This window comes from Diabrotica undecimpunctata, chromosome 4, assembly GCF_040954645.1.
Source record: "Diabrotica undecimpunctata isolate CICGRU chromosome 4, icDiaUnde3, whole genome shotgun sequence".
NCBI classification, from domain to species: domain Eukaryota; kingdom Metazoa; phylum Arthropoda; class Insecta; order Coleoptera; family Chrysomelidae; genus Diabrotica; species Diabrotica undecimpunctata.
In genome coordinates this window covers 37,570,351-37,592,198 of record NC_092806.1, presented here as the reverse complement: position 1 = coordinate 37,592,198, position 21,848 = coordinate 37,570,351, and the positions used below count along the sequence as shown (strand labels likewise).

At 33.1% G+C, this 21,848-nt stretch overlaps 1 protein-coding gene across 2 annotated transcripts in view; it reads right to left on the bottom strand.

Moving 5' to 3' along the window:
• Positions 1 to 367: 367 nt before the first annotated feature.
• The window catches only part of Tmtc2 (Transmembrane O-mannosyltransferase targeting cadherins 2), a 1,074,543-nt gene continuing 1,053,062 nt past the window's right edge, over positions 368 to 21,848 (bottom strand). Inside the window, exons 9-10 of one of the 2 annotated variants that reach the window (XM_072529360.1) lie at positions 20,530 to 20,708; positions 368 to 789 (exon numbers count right to left, since the gene is read on the bottom strand). In XM_072529360.1, coding sequence (XP_072385461.1) covers positions 637 to 789; positions 20,530 to 20,708 — 332 coding nt within the window. In that variant the 3' untranslated portion in view covers positions 368 to 636. The remainder of the gene's footprint in view (positions 790 to 20,529; positions 20,709 to 21,848) is intronic. The other variant, XM_072529361.1, reaches the window with a different exon arrangement.

Sequence of the window (21,848 nt, the reverse complement as noted above, 5' to 3'; positions counted from 1 at the left end):
TAACGATACATTGTTTTCCGGACTCATAGATTGCCATCCACAATTATTGTTTTCTCAAGTTTCAGTAGACAACTGCTATAAACACTATTTAAGACACGATCACTTTCTTTTTATTAACAGCTATAGACAGTTGTAGTATCTGTAATCTCTAAATACATATTCAAGATAAATAAATATTTATATACCTTGAACATTCACCATAAAATGATAGGTCTCAGTATATAAAAGAAACAATTCAAGAAACATTAAAGAATATCTTAGTGAATTTATTCGACATAATTAAACAGTCTTTGTTAAATTAAGAAGAAAAAAAAGTAATTTTTTTACTAACATGGATTTGAATTTATTTTAAATGACTTCATTTAGATTATAATATCTGCTAGCGAATATAAAAGAAAAGAAAAAAACTGGGATAAGTACTTTTCCATTGTCCTTAAAAATTTAAAAATTTTTCATAAAAACATAAACCGAATAACGTCAGTTTAATTATTTTAGCCAGCTTTTCAGCTTTCAACTTTACCTCTTTACGTCCACTAAGCCATTCAAAGGCACACCATCATTGTGATAATAATCGGCTTATATAACATTTCATATTTTTACATTTACCCCTTCAAACATATACCCGCCAAATTAGTGTCAGGTCATGACGGTGTGCAGCTTATGGAGGTTGGTTAGAGTCGTGACGTCATTGGGTTGTAACCTAAGCGACTCCCTGTAGGAATCTGCGGCCTCCCGATATTTGCCGTTCAGGTGTAAAATCGCTCCCAAGTTTGTGTGGCTTCTTGCGTCCTGGAATAGAAGAGATTGCGATTAGAGACTGGTTGAATTGATAAAGGAAGTTTGAGGGACTGGGGTTGAGGGAAACATATGGTTTCTATTGGCCTTGTTCAAATAGTCATATCAGATTCTTCCATTCGCGTATATAAAACGTAATAAATGGGATACTGTAACTAAATATTTGAAACGAATTTGTAAACGTTTTCAATTATCACAGAGACTTTAGATATATGGCTGCAATAAATATCTCAAAAAATATTTTATAAATTGGCTAAAAGTTTTTAAATTTATTATTTAATATACTTTTAACTCTTTAGTTTAGTAAAAATTATTTCGTTTATTGCTTTCAATATATTGAAAATTTGTACTAGACATATTTTTTTATATTTAAAGTTTGCTACCCCAGTTTAAAATTTATAGAATTTAGTTCTTTGTACTTTCAAAGCTAAAGTATACTGGGTGTGGTGCGACAAGTTTTGATTAAAAATAATATATATATAATATATTAAAAATAATATATATAATATACAGATAATCATCATCATCATCAATTAGCTTATATTTGTCCACTGCTGAACGTAGGCCTCCCGTAAAATTTTCCACCTATTTCTAACTTGAGCTTCTTGCATCCAGTTTGTGGTGATGCGCTTGATATCATCCGTCCATCTAGTCGGTGGTCGTCCTCTGCTTCGATATGCCTCTTGCCTTGGTCGCCATTCCAGAATTTTTCTGGTCCATCTATCATCCGTTAATCTGGCAACATGTCCGGCCCAAGCCCATTTAGCCAAGGCTATTTTTTCAACTGCATCTGTGACTCCTGTTCTTCTTCTTATTTCTAGGTTTGGTACTTTATCTCTGATGGTAATACCTCATATTGATCTTTCCATAGCGCGTTGTGTAACTCTTATTTTATCTATTGTTCTTTTTGTCAGAGTCAGTGTTTCTGCACCAAAAACCTTTCTTTTTAAACAAACTGGGATAATAGACTTCAAAATGTTATTCAATCTACCAAAGGCAGCTCATGTGAGACCTATCCTTCTTTGTATTTCAGTTGTCTGATTATCTCGGCCTAAGCGAATCTCATGCCCTAGATATTTGTAAGCTATTACTTGGTCGATGCTATGGCTCTCAATCAGAATTTTACCGCTGACTACAAGGTTGGTCATAAATTTTGTCTTTGAGGTGTTTATTTTAAGACCAATTGTTTTTGACACTGTATAGAGCGTGTGCAGCATTTTTGTAGCTTTTTAACTCTATTAGATATTAAAACGATGTCATCGGCAAATCTTAGGTGGTTCAGATCTTCCCCATTTATATTAATTCCCATGTTATCCTCTCGTTCCATTTGCTTGAACATATATACAGCAAGCTGTAAACAATTTAGGGAAGATACGAAAATTTAGGTTTTGGATAACGCTAAGCTATCACACATGTCCAAAAGTTTTCAATACGTACAAATAATATCTCTACGCCTATGGTGGTTTTAAAACTGTTGTTGATATTCATTCTAGAGAATTTTTAAATGAAAATGATAAAAAATTTGAATCGTTTTGTATGATTTTGGTCACATTCAACTGATTAGCGTATTTACATATTATTTCAGTCTTTGTTTAAATTTGAATTGAGCCGTTTAAAAATGTCTAGAAACGTGATATCTCATTTTGACAGATCTAGAGTAATTGATTTGTTACAACAGGGCTTTAGTCAAAGTTATATCGCGAATATCGTTGATGTTACTCAGAGTGCTGTATCGAAAATTAAAAAAAAATTCCAAGATACAAATGACGTCAAGGATCGTCCCAGAAGTGGTAGAAGTCGATGTATAACAGCAGCAAATGACCGGCAAATAACATTGATAGCTCGTAGAAATCATCTAGAATCTACGAATCTACAAGTGGTATATCCAGAGAAATTTCTAGGCTTCAAGGACTGAATATTTTACGGCAAACAGTATCACGCAGACTAAATGCGGTAACTTTGTATCGTAGAAGACGGCTACGTATTCCTAAACTAACCTTCCAACACAAAATAGTAAGGTTGCAATGGGCGAGAGAAATGATGCATCATGGTCCTAACTGGAATAACGTGATGTTCTCTGATGAGTCAAACATTGGCTTGGTATCTGATTCGCGAGGGACACTGGTTTGGAGGGCCCCAGGACGATAAGCCCGACTAGAAACAGCCCAACCGTGTGTCCCATTTGAAGGTGGCAGTATTATGGTTTGGGGTGGTATTATGAGTTGTACACGGACGCCAATGCTGGTTCTGAAGAAAAGAGTCCTTGGTGCTGTCTACATCAAGGAAGTTTTGAATCCTATCGTACGTCTATTGCGAGAAGCAGTAGGTGACGAGTTTGTGTTTAGGCATGACAACACACCTCCTCATCGAACAGCAGCAGTACAAAAGTTTCGGGAAGAAGAAGGAATATCTACATTACAGTGGCCCTCGAACTCTCCTGACATGAACGTAATTGAACATACTTGGTAGATTCTCAAAACACGCATCAAGAAACGAAACAATCCCCTTATTACAGTTAATCGGCAGCACGCCAAATCGCCTACAGGCATGCATACAGGCCAATGGAGGAAATACTAATTATTAGTTTTAATAAAAATTATTTTTTTCTATACTAATTTATTTTTAAATGTAAGTTGTACATTGTAAGTTGTTCACTCCAAGATAAATAATTTTTCTGCATATCGTTTATCTGGTTTAGAGATTTATTTAGTATTGTTGAGAATTGAAACAAAATGATGTTTAACTATTCAGAAGAGTTTATATATAAAAATCAATAAAAATATGAAATATTCCAATATTCCAAACTTTTGGACATATGTGTATAGGTATAATGTTGTCCTGAATGTGGCACTTCCAGTTATACTGGAAGTAGACGTCATCTTTATTATTTTAAATAGAACCTAATATTGTTTATTTATTTTCGAATTTTACATGAAATTTTAGATAAAACTTGTGCACAATATCCTACACCAAAAATAAAATATTTTCGAGATAAAAGCGCTTGCCGTTAACTCCATATGTCCAACTCTTTATTATTTTATACAGGCTGTTTCAAACTTAGCCGCCAACATGCACAATTTAAATCATTTGAGTAGCTCAGAAGCAGAGTGGCCTAACTGATTTTTTTTTGTATAATTAAAATAGGTAGTACAATGTGGCATTTTATTATATATTTCATTTCAAAGTGGTTCAACTAACATTTCACTGTATACTAAGAGATGGCGTGAGTTGTATAGGCTTCATAAACATTTGATACATTAGACATTTTGATATTTTAGACATTCTCACTCTTGTCTTGTGTGTTTGTATCACTCTTGTCTGGTATAAGGTTGAACGCTCGAATGAATGAACTTTAATAAAATAAAGGCAGATATCGAGCACAGTTTTATTAATTAAATCTTGCCCAAGTACTTTCGCTCACTAGAGCATCTTTAGGGGCATTTCGTCAGTTTTGGGCTATCCAACAATCCCAGAATGTCAGAAACATAAAATTAAACATGAAGTTGAACATAATACTACACTAAATAAGGACAAACAAATTAAAATTATTTAAAAAATCTAAGCTACATTCTGGTCGGCAACAAAAGAGAGAATGATTCTCTCAGTACCAGATTCTCTGGAGTAAATGCGGTGGAGTTGGTTTTTGATTTTGACTTCTGAACCCAAATTGCAAGTTTGCGATGATATTGAATGTTTCTGGGTCTTCTAAGATTTTTTTCTTTAGGAGCCTCTCGTGGATCTTGCGTAGAGTGTTTGGTAGTGACATAGGTCTGTAAATTTTGGATTATGATTTTGCTGGATATTTTCCAAGGGGTAGCGAAGTATTTAAGCTGGAGGCAGGCATTGATAGTTTAGCCAGAAGTTTCCAGACTTTTGGAAATTTTTTGAGGCATCTCGTATGTATGCTATCTGAGCCAGGGGCTCTGCTTTTGTTTAGGCTACACAGTCTTCTGATAGTTGGCCCTTTTTTAAGATTCTGGTTGTGCTAGCAAATGATGCATGTTTCGCTCGGTTTCTATATGGAATCTATCTTTGTCTGAAGTTGAGGTTTTAAAGGGTTATGAAGGTGGCTTGAAGTATATATTTAAAGATTTTAACCTTGTCTAGTGGATTGGTGATTATTTTATTTTTGTGTTTAAGATATGCAGGACAGTTGCGAATAAAGTCCAACCAAATAAGTACCCGCGGATAAACTGAGGGCAAAACATATGGCAGCAGCTATGTCATTATTGCACTGGGGCTGTATGATCCATACAGGTCTAGTGTAAATTTCTCACAGGCAACATCTACATCTTAGTTCAACTGGCTGTGACACTGCGTTCAGGCAGAAAACGGGAAACCACCTAATTATTTTCCCGAGAGCGTTATAAAATGACGACTAAGCCAGAAAATTCTGTGCTCTGCAATTCGGCTAGCAACCGGCACCATATCGATTTCAGGTCGAAAGGTGTGAAATGAGCGCAGATGATTGTGGACGACCAGGTAATTTCTGCGAAATGGGATAATGGGAAACCATCTCTAACATTCCTAAAACAGAACCAATGGTGATAATAGGAAGTTGAAATGCAAAAATAGGAAAAACTAAAATAGATGACCATTTGAATCTAACGATAGTTAAGCATGGCTTAGGCAAGCGAAATGAACTAGGTGAACGGCTCCTTTAATTTACCATCGATATGGATCTTGGTATAGTAAACACAATGTTTAAACATCATCCGCGGAGATTTTCAACACAGTTTACGCCTGGAGGACTACACAAAAACCAAATAGAATATATTCTTGTCACTAAACGATGGAACAGCTCTATTATGAACGTGAAGACAAAACCAGCTGCAGACTGTGGTTCTAACCATAAAATGTTACAAGCAGAATTTTGCATTAAGTTATACAGTTAAACAATCACAAATAAAAGACAAAAATTGATTTTAAAACAACCGGAAATAGAGAAGCATTAGCAGAAGCTGACCTACCCGTGACTACCTGAGACCCTGACGAAATACACAAAGAAATGAATCACTAAAGCCATCAACAACACTAATTATAAAGACAAAATAGCTAGGAAAAACATTGGATGACTGAAGAGACTCTTAATCTTGTAGAAAAAAGACGAACATTTAGAAACGGCACATCAAATTCAAAACAAAAAGAAATTGAGATATGCACCATAAATACAACTATAAAACGCTTGTACAAAAGGAACAAAAATAATTATATTAAAAACATATGTGTACATCTAAAGGAACATGCTGACCGCCAAGAATCTAGAGAACCTTGTAAAGTTCTTGCTTCAGAAACTTGCATGTGTAATGACATTTGAAATGTGGATCTACCGTAGAATGGTTGCGCATACCATGGTCTGCCTATCGCACAAATTACTCAATTCTAGCAGAACTTCTATCAACCAGAATATACTGAGATATTTTGGACATATAACTAGAAAAAGAGAAGGGACGAAGCGAATGATAGTTGAAGGTAACGTAGCGGGCAAAAGATCCAGAGGAAGAGCTCCAGTACGATGGTCGGACCAAATAAAAGACATGACTAGTTACTCATCCATTTGTCCGAAGCAAAACAACATGCATAGGAGAGAGATAATTGGACAGAAATAGTCAAACAAATTACATAACGCCACTACATCATTACGAAGGAGAACAGATAGAGAAGGAGGAGAAGGAGTTTAAAATATGAGTGCTGTTGGGTTTTTTTTTGTTTAGTTAAAATTATGAACTGTTTTCACAGTTTGCTTACGTCTCGATAATTTAGTGTAGCGGTCACTTGTCTCCATTTGATATTTCAACAGGTTAACCTCTAGATCTATGATTTCTTTATTTATAACTTTTTCTGTAATGTCACGTTCTCATTACCGCTTTTTTCTTTTTGAAAAAATATGTGGTATATTTTGTTTCCGTTTATAGAGTATTCTGTTTATCTTTTCATTATTGTCTCTTTTTATGTTAATAGGTTTACGTTCTCATTCTTTATTGACGGCACTTATTTGTTTTTATTAAATTTTAGACCTTTTATAACCTTATGCAATAAGATTACTTAAGAAGAGAAACACCGTCAAAAAGTATACTTGTAAAATTGGAGTACCACAATGGTATAAGAACATAATATATTATTTGTCAGCGGACTTAGGGTATGAGTTCGAGTCCCCGCTGTAAGTTAAATAAAGAATTTAGACCAAAAACCTCTAGAATTTTTTTTAGAAAATAATTCATGAAAAGCTAACCTTTTCTTTTAGTGAATTGATCTTTAAATATTATAAAATAAGTACTTTATGCTTTTCTTTTAGACATAAAATAATTTTTGATTATACTAAGCGACATAATTTTTTTTAGTCTCCAATAAACAAAACTAAATATCAGCTCACTATAGGTTAATTAGGTCGACTAGGTTAACAAGTTAATAAAATTTTGATTGGTTATTGTGTTAGTGTATCAAGCAAATCAGTTTAAACCGTTTAATGGAATTTACATAATTAGATGTGTATAGCTTGGAAATTCAAAATCTGTAATAACATTGCCATATAATGGTGCCAGCAATTCGTTGCATCATCCAATCATGCAACTAAATTGAAGTATGTTTACTTTATTCATGAACATTATCTCTTGTTTGTTGTCTTTACTGATTTGTTATGGTTTAATTTAAATTATTAAGAAACTGATTTAGAAAAAATGTAGAAAATAGGAATATAAAACAAAACATTTTTATATGTTTTTAAATTATCTGCTTTGAATACGGTTTAAAAACATTGGACTTAGTTTAATGGCCACAAATTTTAAATCCAATAAAATAGGGGTCACATGCGACGTAAACTTATATTTAAACAGTAGTAATACCAATATTACTCCAGTCATTCGGACTACTCACCTCCCAATATTGTCGGATTGAACCGATTCACTTTGGTGAACCTAAATTTGGTGAGTTGATGGGAAATTACTCAAATTGCTAAAACAAAAGTTATAACGCCGATGTGTGCTTCCGTCCCAGGTGTGGCTGCCACCTTTTCTCAGGGGTGGAAATTATTTTGCTCAAAATAATTACGGGAGTCGATAGAAAATTTTAATCTTCACCTAATCTTCTCTAATCCTCTTTCGTTTAATATAGTTTTTTCAGAAAGTCAATACAGTTTTAATTAATTATAATTGCAAACTAAAAGAAATGAAGATATTCCACTATACAACATAAAGTGAGATATGGTGGGTAAAAGTAAAAGAGTAATTTTGCAAATATTTAGATTAACGAATTCCACGGTAAATTGTAAGAAAGGCGTTGATTTGTTCTGATCATGGACTATAAAGTTTTTTATAGTCCATGACAAGAACTTTAAAATGAGTGCTGCAAAAAGACATTTGCGTATACACTAAGTAAGCTACAGTTCGTAAAAGACGAACTGTTCGAATATTTTCGGAAATAACTTTATAGTTCGGAAAAAACAGTAGCATAATTAACCAAATATCAATGTATTTTATTTTAGTGTACTTTACTAGATACAGGAGCAAAATTATTATTTTTTTTTAAATATCTTAAAGACTGTAACATAGACGTAAAAAGATACACGGTATTTTGGCTTTCTAACTAACCTAGCCTTATAGCCCTTGAAATAATTTTTTAAATGACTATCTATAAATATATTAAAACTTCAAAATTAACTGACTTACTAAACAAAAAACAATGATATTTTTGGGAAATAATTTTGGACCGTGAAAAGGATACTTATTGTAGCTGAAGGAAAAAGCTGCATTTTGCCGAAAATGTCAATTTTAGGACCCCAAAAAAGATGCAAAAAAGTTTACCACTTTTACCCCCAGGCTGTCCTCTAAAATCCCCCACGAGAGGGGGGAAACGGAAAAAATCGATTTACCAAGAATCTGTACGCTATAAAAAAAAATTTTTTGAAGTAAAAAATGTAATTTTAATTTTAATTTGTTTAAAAAATGTAGGTGAGATAATTTAGTAATTAATAGTAGTAATTTACTAATTATAGTATATGTAATTTTAATTTTAATTCGTTTAAAAAATGTAGGTAAGATAATTTAGTTATTAATAGTAGTAATTTACTAATTATAGTAAAATCTATATAATGATAATGATATGATAAAAAATGATAAGGTAAAAATTCAATATCTTTTGATCCGAGTATCCTACCAACAACAATCAATATGCGTTTTAAGTATGCTTTTGTATGATAAGGGTCTAAGTCTTTGGATTGAGATTGAGTGGGATATTGATGTCTGTCGATGCTCCTATTGATGTGATTTGGATTAGGAGGAGTAGGATATTGTTTTGGATTAGGGCTTGCTTTAAACAAGTGAGCTTAGCTCACGCTCGGAAAAGTATATAATGTACCGGAAATGTTACAAAAAGACTTCCTAGATTTCAAAAGCCTTGTTGGCAACAAAATTTGGAAAACTGAAAATGAAAATGGAATGATCAAAATCAGTCAAATAAAGGAAATCAGGACTTCGTATACTACACTAAATGTTGATTTTTTTAAGTATGATTTAATTTCAGATTCTAACAGGTGTGATCTAACAAAAGCAAAAGAGAACGTCCATCTCGTATTGACAAATTTCCATCTAGTATACACAAATTTTTTGCCAATAGATAAGAAGTTAACTGGGTTATTATGGCTTTGCGATACTGGAAAAATTCATACTATGTACCATGACTTCTATAGAACTCTACATTCTACATTTTACATCTACTCTACATTCTACTCTACATTCACTGCACGCAGTGATGACGAAGAACTGCAATGATGTTTGTTTATAATATTTTGTAATTTAACTTCTATGGTCATTATAATTATAAATACATTTTCACAAAACGATGGTTTGTATTATTTATATTCCCGATTTTTTTCTAGCGAATATTGTACTAACTCACTCAAAAACCAGATAAAGAAACAAAATTGACATATTTAAAAGCACAAATGGAGCAATAGGGTAAACACAATGAATAAATATAAAAACAATTTAGTAAATTAGAACCCCCGATTTTTTGCATTAATCAAAACTTTATCTTGCTTTATTCGAAATCTTAAAAACATAAGTTATACAGTCTTCGCTGGATGAGTCGACTACTCGTCCAGCGAAGACTGTACTAACTCAATTTTTGGCATTTTTGAGTTTGAGTTACATCCCTGAAGAATTAGATTACGGTAATATCTTTCAACGAACATAGTTCTAAATTAATATCATCATGTTCAGGCAACCAATTTTTTTACTTCGATATTGTACTAACTTGTATATCTTTACATTTTCCAATGAAAACTATCCTTTATATATCTTATGTTAGTATAGTCTTCCTCGGCATTTCGAACGGAAACGTCGTTGTCTCGTGAGTTAATACATTTTTCGTATTTGGAGGTTAAGTAAAGTATGCGTACGTTAACAACGGTGTTTATGTATAAAATTTGTACAGCGTATAAATTGCTATCAAAAATAATACGTGTAAATGGAGGATGCATTTATATAAATTTAAATAAGTATACAGGATGTACTCGAGCGGTCAATTCATAGTAAATTTAGTAAGAATAGCTAACAAGCGAGACACAGATTCTCAAAAAGCGCATTTTTTAAAAGGTTAGTATATTTTTAATACGTTTGGAAACATCAATTATTTATATCTCATTTTAGAAATAATTTGTAATAACCCGGACCTAAATACGACCAGAGAAGTTATAGTTTTTAATATCGAAGCGTCTATAGGCCTGTTTTAATATAAATAAGTAAAGATTTATAATGTAAGATGCATCGTCTTTTGTTTTTAGAAAAAGAACGAACGAATACAGTAACCGAAAATTTTGAAGTTAATACTGAAGACCCTTTAAGCTCAGATAGATCGTTTTCAGCTTAACGGTGAACAAAACCAAATTTATAAAAATCTGTTTTTACAAACTCTTGGTATTTCTTAAAATTGGGTAAATACAGCATTGGTTAAAAGAGAGTAAATTGGAATTTTACAATCAGATCAACGTGGAAAACATAAAGTACGACCGCATAGACTTACTCCAAATATTGTAAAAACTGTGAGAAATCATATAAAATTATTTCCGTTAGTAACCTCACATTATATTCGAAAGGATTCTAAGGGGATGTATCTTGAGGAGGGTTTAAGCATTAAAAAAAATGTATAAAGTATGTATGGACAACTGGCTACGCATCGCCAGTATAGAAATATTTTTAACACTGAATTTAATATCAGTTTCTTTAGACCAAAGAAAGATCAGTTCGATGTTTGCTCAGTCTTTAACCTAGCTAATAAAACTGGGAAGATCGACTTACAGGAGAAATATGAACGTCACTTAGCCAATAAAATAGTGGCTAGAAATATGAAAAACAGTGACAAAGAACTCGCCTTGATTGATAAGACTATCTGCGTTGCATGTTTCGATCTCCAAAAAGTTTTAGCGACTCCCCAATCGAACGTAAGTGATTTTAATTATAAAAGGAAGTATGCCACATATAACTTTACCATATTTGATATAGGCAACAATGATGGTTTATGTTATGTACGGCATGAACACATTGCTAAAACTCGTTCAGTAAATTGGCAACATCACTATTCAGTACACTATTCAATTGACGTATTCTTGAATTATCTTGACCAATTCTACTAGCTATTTCTTTTGTATTCCGACCATCTCATCGTCTGTAATGCTTACACCGAGATATTTACAGCTATCAGTATTTTTTATTTTCGTGCCTTTTAGTTCTAAGTGTCTTCCTTTACCTGCCACTAATAAAAAATCTGTTTAACATTCTTAATAAATTTTTTGCACAATGTACTGCTTATCTTCTTGATCTTTTGCAAAATGGAAGCTGTAGAGTTCATGATCATTTTAACACCCATAGGTTTACATTTCCTTTTTTTAATATACCAACTCATCACTTTCCCCCCAATTAAATCTTAAAGAGCGCAGGTGCAATACAGCAGTCTTTTACGAGTATATTATAGTGTACGAAGTTCTATGATTACCTTAATTTTTTTGGCACTTTTTGTCGAATCTGTATTTCTCTTTTGTCTTATTTTTATATAGTAGACATGAGTCTGTCTGTTTTTTAATTCGCGATAGCCAATTCCGATAGGGGGCGCTCAAGATTTCAAAGATGGACCATCACTTCGGGAAAACAAATTATTTTGTCATTGATCTCGAAGCTATAAAACGTTTAATATAAATAATTTACACGTGTGTTTTGCCAAAGTAAAAGTTGGAGTACCTTCTTCAAAGTTTATTTGTTTGTGATTCGAGTTTATACATACGGTAATTGACTCCCAAAACCTAAATAAAAATAAAATTAAATGTTTGTTTTTTACAGCATGTCTGAAACATGTCTTTACATGTTTCATACATAAAACAAGTAAAATTTACATTATCTTAAATATTTTTTTGGTTAGAGATCTTTAGTTGAGGGTGAGGCAGTTTTTGGAGCTGGCCACGTTATATTTTGTAAATTACGCCTTACGTTTTCTACTAATAACTTAATGATACCTTTGGGGCAATTTAGCCGATGGAAGAGCATTTTTTTTCAGTCTTCTCAATTTAGTTTCAGGTGTTACTATAAAGTAAATTAAATACAAATATATTAAAATATAAATAATATTTCAATCAACACTTACTTGGAAAGTAATCGTTCTTAGTAAAATGTAAACTGCACACAGTCATGTACTTGGTTATAGGTTTGCCAATTCGCAAAATGCATTGCCAAACTTTCTCATATTCTTGTCCAACGGAAACGTTATGTATGAAATTTTTTTTGTAAATTATAATAGGATGAACATTGAGGAACACTGCAATAGTTTTTTGAAGTCGAAGTCATTGTTAATTACAATATAAACCGGTCGCTAATATGTATACAAATTAATGACAATTTCAAGGTTTTCCCGGGGTAGATGCTTTTGAAATTTACCACCAGGCGTCTCCCACTTTGCGGTTCCTCGCCAATATGCCTACAGAAAGTTGTAGTGCCATCGTTGTCGTGGTCTTCCTACTGATCATCTTCGTACTAAGGAACCGTCTTTTACCGTTATTGCTTTATTACCCTATTTGTTGTCATTTGCCTTATATGATCGTTTTATTTTACTTTTTCATTTTTTACCCAATTTTTTATGTTCTGCACCTAGCACCTACGTTGTATGTCTGTATTTCTAGCTCTGTCCCTTAGTGTCTTACCGTCAATGTATCTAAAAGTTTTATTTCTGCTGTTTCTAACATTCGTTTTGTCCCCTCTGTGTCAGTTCTAGTTTTTGCCGCAGATGTCATTGTTGGTCTGATGACTGTTTTCTAACTTCTGCCTTTCATTGATTTTCCACTTCTATTTTGAGCTTTCTGTAGCTAGATAGTGTAATGCCTAAATATTTTAACTTCATCATTAACATCACTTTTTCCATTTTCTAACCTTTTATATCCAATTTAGATCTTAGTAAATTTTCTATTCAAAAACCAATCTTAATTGAACACATTATATATTCCTCTCCAAATTAATTAAATCGGCAAATTTTTTTGTTTTTTAGCACCTGTGACAGCTAATAGAATACTATTTTACGCCTTTTAAAGATTGTTCAATATTTCACATGCGAAAAATCATGTCATTTTTTGCTAAATTACTAATTATCATTCTACCACAATTTTACAAATATTTCCCATTCTTCACCCTCCCTACTCTCATTTCAATCCAACTCCATTAGAAATACAGACAGTTAAAAGATAGCAAACAGAAAAGACTTCCTCTTGCCTATTGCCTATCGCTAGGAACAGTCGCTACTCTGTTACCTGTTGCCTATCACTAGGAACAGACGTACTCTCTTCTCTTCCCTGTTGACCATCGTTAGCAACAGACGTATTTTCTCTACTGTTGACTGCCGCTAACAACAGACATTCTCTCTCATTCCCGCTTATACTCTTTTAAATCCTATAAAGACGCAAATATGCTATATCTCGTAATCTCAGTGTTAGTATCGCAAGACACGTGTTCAGGAACCGGTAAGACAGCTTTCCTGTACGAAGAATAACCGCAAAGGAAAGCCTGGAAATATCGCGAGTGTGTGTGCAGCATCAGTATTGGTAAAATTTTATAAACTGGATTTGTTATTGGCTGTATAACCCAGGAGTCGGCAAGTAATTTTATGTGGGGTCCGGATACTGGAAGAAAATTAGACAAAGGTCGAGAAAAAAAAAAGAAATGATAACATTTAATGACAAGATGTATATTATTTTGGTACATTCTTAATGATAAAATACAAAGACCTTAAAATAATGCACAAAATTGCACCGACGGTCATGAGCTAGTTGTTTGGGGTCTGGTTCTCGAGGCGAACAAAAAATTCGAAGTGTATCTTCGAGGTAGGCGTCCGTTAATCGTAAGCAATATTTGTTTTTCAAAAAATTCATTTCTGAGAAAGACGTTTCGCACATATACGTTGAGGCAAACATAGTGGCCAAATTGATTGCAAGTTGTCTGCAATTTTCATATTTTGCTGGCTCATGTTTGGCCCAAAATTGTTTGGCGGATACTGATTTATAAACGTGCCGTGCAAGCCACATCTGTCCATTCTAAAGCTGCAGCAACTTAAAATGGTAATTTTAGGAATAAAGATAGGTTGCTTGCCTATGCGAAGTCTTGGAATCTTGAAGCAAATTCGTTAATAAGATCGCCCAGATATTTTACAAACACTATAATATCTTTTTCGGAGTACTATTTATTTTTATTATATTCAAGAATAGTTGGAAAATAAATGAATTCTTGTTGTGCAATATCTTTTTCAAAGATATCCAGCTTACGACGAAAAGCAGACGCGCTTTGTATCGGATCACATACTAATCTTTCATTTTCTTTTAACTCTGTGTTAAGCGCATTCAAATATTTTAAAATAATTTTAGAAAAGCCACAACCAGCATGTTGCGCCTGTTTGTTTTATACTCAAAATGTGCCCTGGCTCCCTACGTATGTATATTTTGTAAGAAGGAGATCACATGTTCTCTAATTAGCCAGAAAACTTGACCTTTACTTAACCAACAAGCATTATTGTATTGTAGTAAGTCAAAATATGCTGAATCATATTCAAAAAGAAACTCCTTGAAATGTCGGTGCTGAAGAGCAAAATAAGATCTTATAAAATTAATTAACTTTACTAAACTATCCATGACTTCTTTAAGTTTAGCACTAAGTTTTCCACAAAGGACTGCCTGGGGTATTATGCACTGATATGTTATTAAATCAGTAGAAAGCAAAATCATTTTTAAAGTGAATTCACTACGAATTTTGACCAGGATGAACGGCATGTGGAATGCAGTTTTAGATTCCCTTGCCGAGTAATTTATCCAGCTGTTTGTTTCGCAAATTTTAGGAAACACAGGGTGTAAATTTGAATTCGGTTTCGCTAGGTAGAAATAGTTTGATTTCTCTTTTTGTTCAATATCATTTTATTATAACTAATGTTATATTTAGATATTATTTCATTAATAACCTTGAATAAATCTTCTCCTCGAATGTTACCTTTCAGCGGCAATATTGTTAGCAACTCCCAAAAAATCTGACGCTCAATATCAAGAAATTTTACAAAAACAGACATTTGTTCATCATCAACAATGTCGTGATTCGTTAAGTGCTACGGCGTAGCAAGGTGCCTTTTGCAAAAGATAAGGAGGAGAGTTTTTAATATCCGTAGCTAAAATTTCCGTTCTTCGTGTATTACTTTGCGCTGAAAATGAGATACTTTGAATTGCTGAGGCAACATCTTTTTTTCTTCAACAAGTGAGTTAGCTACTGCCAGCATACATTCCTTCACTATCTCAGAATCAGAAAATGGTTTTTGGTGTTTAGTAAGTACCTAGTACACACGTAACGCTACCTCTGTGGATTTTTCTTGGTCGCTCATGCAGCGAACTAAGATTTTTGTGCTTTTTTCGTAAGGATTAAGATATATCCGAAGTTTTTCTTTACATGTCTGACTGCCAAAAGGAAAGTTTTTATAAAACCGCTGCATAGTTGTTTCGTAGTGTCGCTTCAACTTTCCACTTTTAACTAAGGCGACAGTTTTATGGCATATAAGGCACACTGAAACCGCTTGCGGCCTATCAGGCAGTGCAAAACAATATTGTTCAGTCCTTTCTGCCAGAAATTTCTTATTTTCGCTATCCACTTTCCTCCTTTTTGGATCCATATTACCGTAAGTACAAAAATATGTTTAATAAAACGAACTAAAACGCAAGTTATCACAAAACAAATTAACGGGAGTCACTGACCAACTAGTGAGCGACTGTCAGTCAGTGGGCAGCAGCGTTGCTGCTGGCCTAAAATAAGTTTTATTTCTCCAAATTGTGTTTTAAAAGTTACCAGATTTTGAACAGAATTTCCCAGATTTTCCCAGATTTATATATTTCAGTTTTTGTACACATACCGTATTATTATAAAACAATACGGTTGCCGACCGTTGGTATAACCCTTTACTAGATATCCTAATTTATTTGAACCAGCCCTATGTAATACACTGAAATATATTCATAATTTCACATATGTACATCCTTTTTGTACAAAGGTTAATAAACACTATGTGTGTCCCCATATTGAGGTAGACAAACTTTAAACAGAACACATTGTTATAAAACAGAACAAAATAATTATACATCTTGACTATCTTAATATTTTTATATTAAGTTCAAATTCACCTAATACCATTATGGAAAATGGAAATGGTCGAAATGTATATTGATAATAATGATGACAACTTGATGGGGAAAATCCCTATGACTGCATTAAATAAAATTTTCCAATTTCCGGTTGTGTGAAACAAAATAACCATAATATCGGTTTAGTATTCCAAAATGCCTTCGAAATGAGTATTTATCTTTGCTAAAGGGATACTCGAAAAACTTTTAAAGGGTTTAAATCAAATCAGTGTAACCAGAAGTGGAACTTAAAACGAGCACTTTAAAATCGTTATATCCCCCTTTCGTGTTAAAGGGCTTATTTTCAATTAGCATTAAATAAAATTTATTTTGAAGTTAGACATGCGAAGCAAACAGTGTTGTTTTCGAGTTCAATAAGGAAATTATACACGGGATATAATTTCTCTCCTAATTTAGCAGCGAAAGTACATCGCACGTGGATTTTGTTATGGGTTTGCTAAAAGGTTTTAAAGCAAAGCTGGAGATATCCGATTTCAAAAAGGGTGATGTAAACAGTTAATGTAAAAACATTTTAATTCTCATAGTTAACTAACTAGAATCCTTGTTATTTATACACCTCCCTAAATAATCAGAGGAAGGCAATTTTTATTAAGTACTTAGACATGGTTCTAAAATTAATTTCGTGTTGCCTGTTTTATATCTACTGCAATATTTTTTTGAGAATAAATCATAATAATTGTATTAAAAATTTCACTACGTTTTTTACACTCCAACTTCCTGTTCAGAAATTATTGTAAGAAAACTTCTATAAATACACTAAGTAACACAGAAATCCGAACAGCCATTATAAATTATTTTACTTTGATAATATTTTGTACAATTATACAGGTTAGCAAAATAAAGTCAAAAATTCAATATAATTGAGACAACTTATAGCGAAAAATTAATTAATAAAGCGTTGATACACCTCAGCACTCTTTGATGCACCTAGGTTCGCTTGGGATTAAGTGGTTAATATACTTATGGGGTATATAGTTTGATGTCCTAATTCATTCCTTCTGAAGTGCTTTCAAAGAGCATGGATCATTCTCTAAATTAAGAAGTTTCAACTCAGCTGGGGTTTTCGAGGCCCAGGGAAAAAGATTGACTCCAGCCTATTTAAATAAGTCCAAAGTGACCCTTGCTATCAGTGGCCTTAAGTTATCCCGCTGAGGTAAGGCTAACTGGGTAAGAGATAGGGTTCCAGAATTTTTTTTATGTATCGCTGAGCTGTCATGTTCCCTCTGACGGAGATTAAAGGTTAAATTAAAGCATAAGCGATGGCGTTTCACACTATAACACCAACAATGAAGTGCACGTGCCGAGTTTGACAAAAACCTGTGGAGTGATTTTTCCACGTCGCCTTCTTATCCTGGCTCGATTATATTATGTATCTCCAAACAGAATTGAGGTTTAAATAATGAATTGCTTGCTTGTGTAAGTCCATTTTAAACGGGGTAGTAGTATTCTACTAAAGATATCTAAAAATAAATATATATCAAATATTACCCCATTTCATTTCTGGCTCAAACCCAATATTCTTTGCACCATTTAAGATAATATCCGATGTTTACGGGTAAAAGGTAGCAACCAATGTAACCAAAATTAAAAAGACCAGAGCTGCGAATTCAACAATAAACTGTTTGCATCCCAATTGGTTGTCCATGTAAACCATTTCGTTGTAATAGACCTGATTATAAATTAACGACCATTAACGATCTTAACTCTGTTGTTCTTTGGGTCCACCCTGTCTCCCTTAATCTTCGTAATCACATCTTAATACAGTATATTTATAAAGCCCATTCGCAAATTTCCGAAAGAAAAGTGCAGCTTTTCTTAGGCCAAATACTCCCCCTATCAAACTCGCTCAGTTGATGGAAATTTGTGCGTCTTGGTACTATAGGCATTGAAAATGACTTTTAAAATAACCGAGATCCACACGCCGCTAAATTTTAAGCAAAACTAAACTTACACACAAGTTTTGTCACACACAAAAAAGTTGTAGTCCATGTGACACACAACTTTTGGGAGACACTGGGTTTATTTATATACCAATTGTATAAAATATGTAATAACAGATTTTTTTCCATAGCTAATGTTAAAGTGTTGCTATAACAACTGTTTTGAGTAGATAAAGTATCACTTTAACCACAAGGGTAGATAAAGTGACACTTTAACAGCAAGAGTAGATAAAATGTTTTAACTTTTTTTTTATTCAATAAAATTTACAAATTAAAACACATTAAGGATTAAAAACAACTGAAAATTTACAATTAACATTATTAGAAATATCATAAATAGATAAAAATAAATATTGTACTCGTTTGCTTAAACACTTGATTAGAGGTACTGGATTGATTTTCTGGTCCGCCAAGTATACACTTGGATACAGCAATCTTATTGCTTATTGACTCTTCAATGTAAGATTCTGCAACAGATGACGATTTCACTCCACCTAAACGTTTTACTTTGACTAGATTAGCTCCAGAATTTGCGAACATAGTAGCTGAAGAACGACGGAAACGATGCCCCGTGTACATTTATGAATTTTGAAGTTTCAAAAAATCTGCAATCTTCTTGGCGATATTCTAACAGTATTAATCCCCACCGGTTGAGTAGTGCACTTTTGCTGTCGGTAATATTCAAAAAACTTACTGTGAGGTACGTTTTTGGGGCATAAGGCAATTTCTTTCAACAAGACTTTCTCACAATTTCCAAGAAACTTTCCTGCTTGGTTTTAGTATCAGATAATGAAACGATTATCACCGATTTTCTGTCGTTCACGTTAAACACTTCTAACTTGTACAATTCACCGTACCTAGTCGCTCCATGCACACCAAAAATAGCAATAACCTTCATCAACAAATGGACGTCATCAGGAGCTTTTGTCAGAAATTTAATAATGTCATCTGACTCCAGGATTTTGGACTTTTTAGCTTTGTATCCTCCACTCAGTTTTTTTAGTAAGGTGGTTAACTTGCTGAATTTAGGTGCATTTTCTACATCTGATGGCAGGTTTTCCTTTTCTTGTGTCAATTCTTTTCCGTCCATTTCGTATTTATTCACTTTGTATACAAAACGCAACAATATTCTCCGCAAAAACCAAAACGTAACATTTGTTTGACATTTGTTTTGAAGTCTTGCTATAGAAAAAAATGTTGTATTGCACACGACGATAAAATTGCATTATCTTCTCGAGCATAATTAGCTAAAAAACGCTCTCGAAGATAAAGTAAAATTTTATCGTCTTGTACAATAAATAACTATTTTTTGTTAAAAATAAACTCTATTATTATTAATAATAATAGAGTTTATTTATATTTAATCTATTTTTTAAATCTATTTGTGAGTATAAAACTTTTATACTTTATCACAATAAAATTTTAATTTTTCACGTAAAATCTTTCAAATTTTAATAATAATAGGTTTTTAATTCATCTTAATTACCGTTATTATGGCTTAATTCATTTGCGATAGATAGGATGGGTACTTGAAGACCGTCAAATGAATGCTTTTCAACTAATTATGATAAATAAAATTGAAGGATACACGGGAATTGATAAAAAACAAGCTTCAAGGTTGAAGAATGTCAAATAGTTGACTGGGATACGGAGAATCGAACAACCGTGTTAATCGCGAATGTCTAGGGGACTTGATCAGGCACGTTCCTAAGAAGAAATTATTTTCCTGAATTTTCGAACTCCTCATTCACAGTAATAGTAAACGTTATCATATTATTAGCGGTTTGCGCCAAATTTCCTGTTAATAACTTAATTAGCCATGATTTAAGTAAAAATGTTGTAGGTGTATTAAAAATTTTTGATTATTCCACCTATTGCCATGTACTTTTTTAAATATATTTAATTCCCACATCTGAAACCTTACCTTTTTCTATGTTTATTTTTAGTTTTAAAGAAAACATACAATTTAATATAAGCCTGCTACAATATTTTATTTTCTTTTTCAAAGAGTGTACTTTTTGCTTTCATCATTTTTATTATTTACGCCTTACATTTCGATCTGGCATGTAACAAGTATACAATCTCTTGTAATCTTACCGTAGGTTTGATGGAGACGGCTTTCCTGTACCACCTTTCGGCATCCTGATACCGGACAGCTTGTCGCATGGCCGTCGCGGCAGCCACCGCCAATTCGTAATCTTCGGGGCGTAGTTCGGCGGCTTTCTCGTACATGTTCGCCGCCTCCTTGTATCGTCGACGGGAAGCGAGGAATTCGCCTGGAAGCAAAACGGGAAATTTACTATTTTTCGCATTTTGTTAACACGTGAGTTGAAATTTTAGGTTAAAATACTTTTATTTTTTGAAATGTGTTTTAAATAGTTTGCAGAGTATTTTAAAATAATTTAATCAGAATAAATCATACATAAAAGACAGTTTATACATTTTTTCGATTACTGAATGATAATTACTAAAATATATATATATATATATATATATATATATATATATATATATATATATATATATATATATTTTCTATACAACACAATTCTAGTCATAAAATAAAATGAAAAAAAAAAGATAATCACTTTACCGTATCAGTTGGACCAACTATGGAATTTGCAGTTTGGGTCCATCATAAATAAAATATAATGTAGGTACATGCTTTTATAAGTTCCCACACTAATTAATAGGGCGTTTTTGTTAATATTTATTAAAAAATTACCCATGCGTTTTTATTTATTTTCAATAATAAGAAAAAAATTCACTCACATCAACATAGCAGATAGACTAAAACCAGATAGATCAAGGCGGATCTGTTTTGAGGTGAATGTGAGATGTGACATTAAGGTATTGTTTGTGAAAAATAGTTTGGTGATACCTTTAGTAATAATAATTAACTTATCCTCCCTTTCAAATAGATCGGGAACGTTAATAAAAAAATAAAATATTTAAAAATTACCAAAAATATCGATTTTTTTCTACTTTCCTTGCTTATAATTTTAAAACAATTCATTTTAAAGCAAAGTCGTAACAAAATAAAATAACGATAATTAACAGGTAGACTGCGTTGCCGGTCCCCTGGGACCGGTGTTCACTGCACTGTGAATTCGACTCTCACTTGTGAAAGGAGATTGAAAGACCTCAGAGTTGAATGGATATTAACTTGTGTGAAGATGAGGTTTCCAATTGATAAAGACGGATTATTGAGTCCAGTACTTGTCCGTGTGGATGTTGTCTGTCGCCCATCGGACGCGTCCCCAGGTGGTGGATAGGGGAACGCCCTAACCAGTGCTAGGACTGGCGGGTAGGTGGGAAATAAAATACCACCCGTGAACCAAAACAGACTGGTGTGGCAACCCAACAGAGTCCCTGGCCCTCCAGGTTGGGGGTTAGGCTAGATGCTAACAACCTTT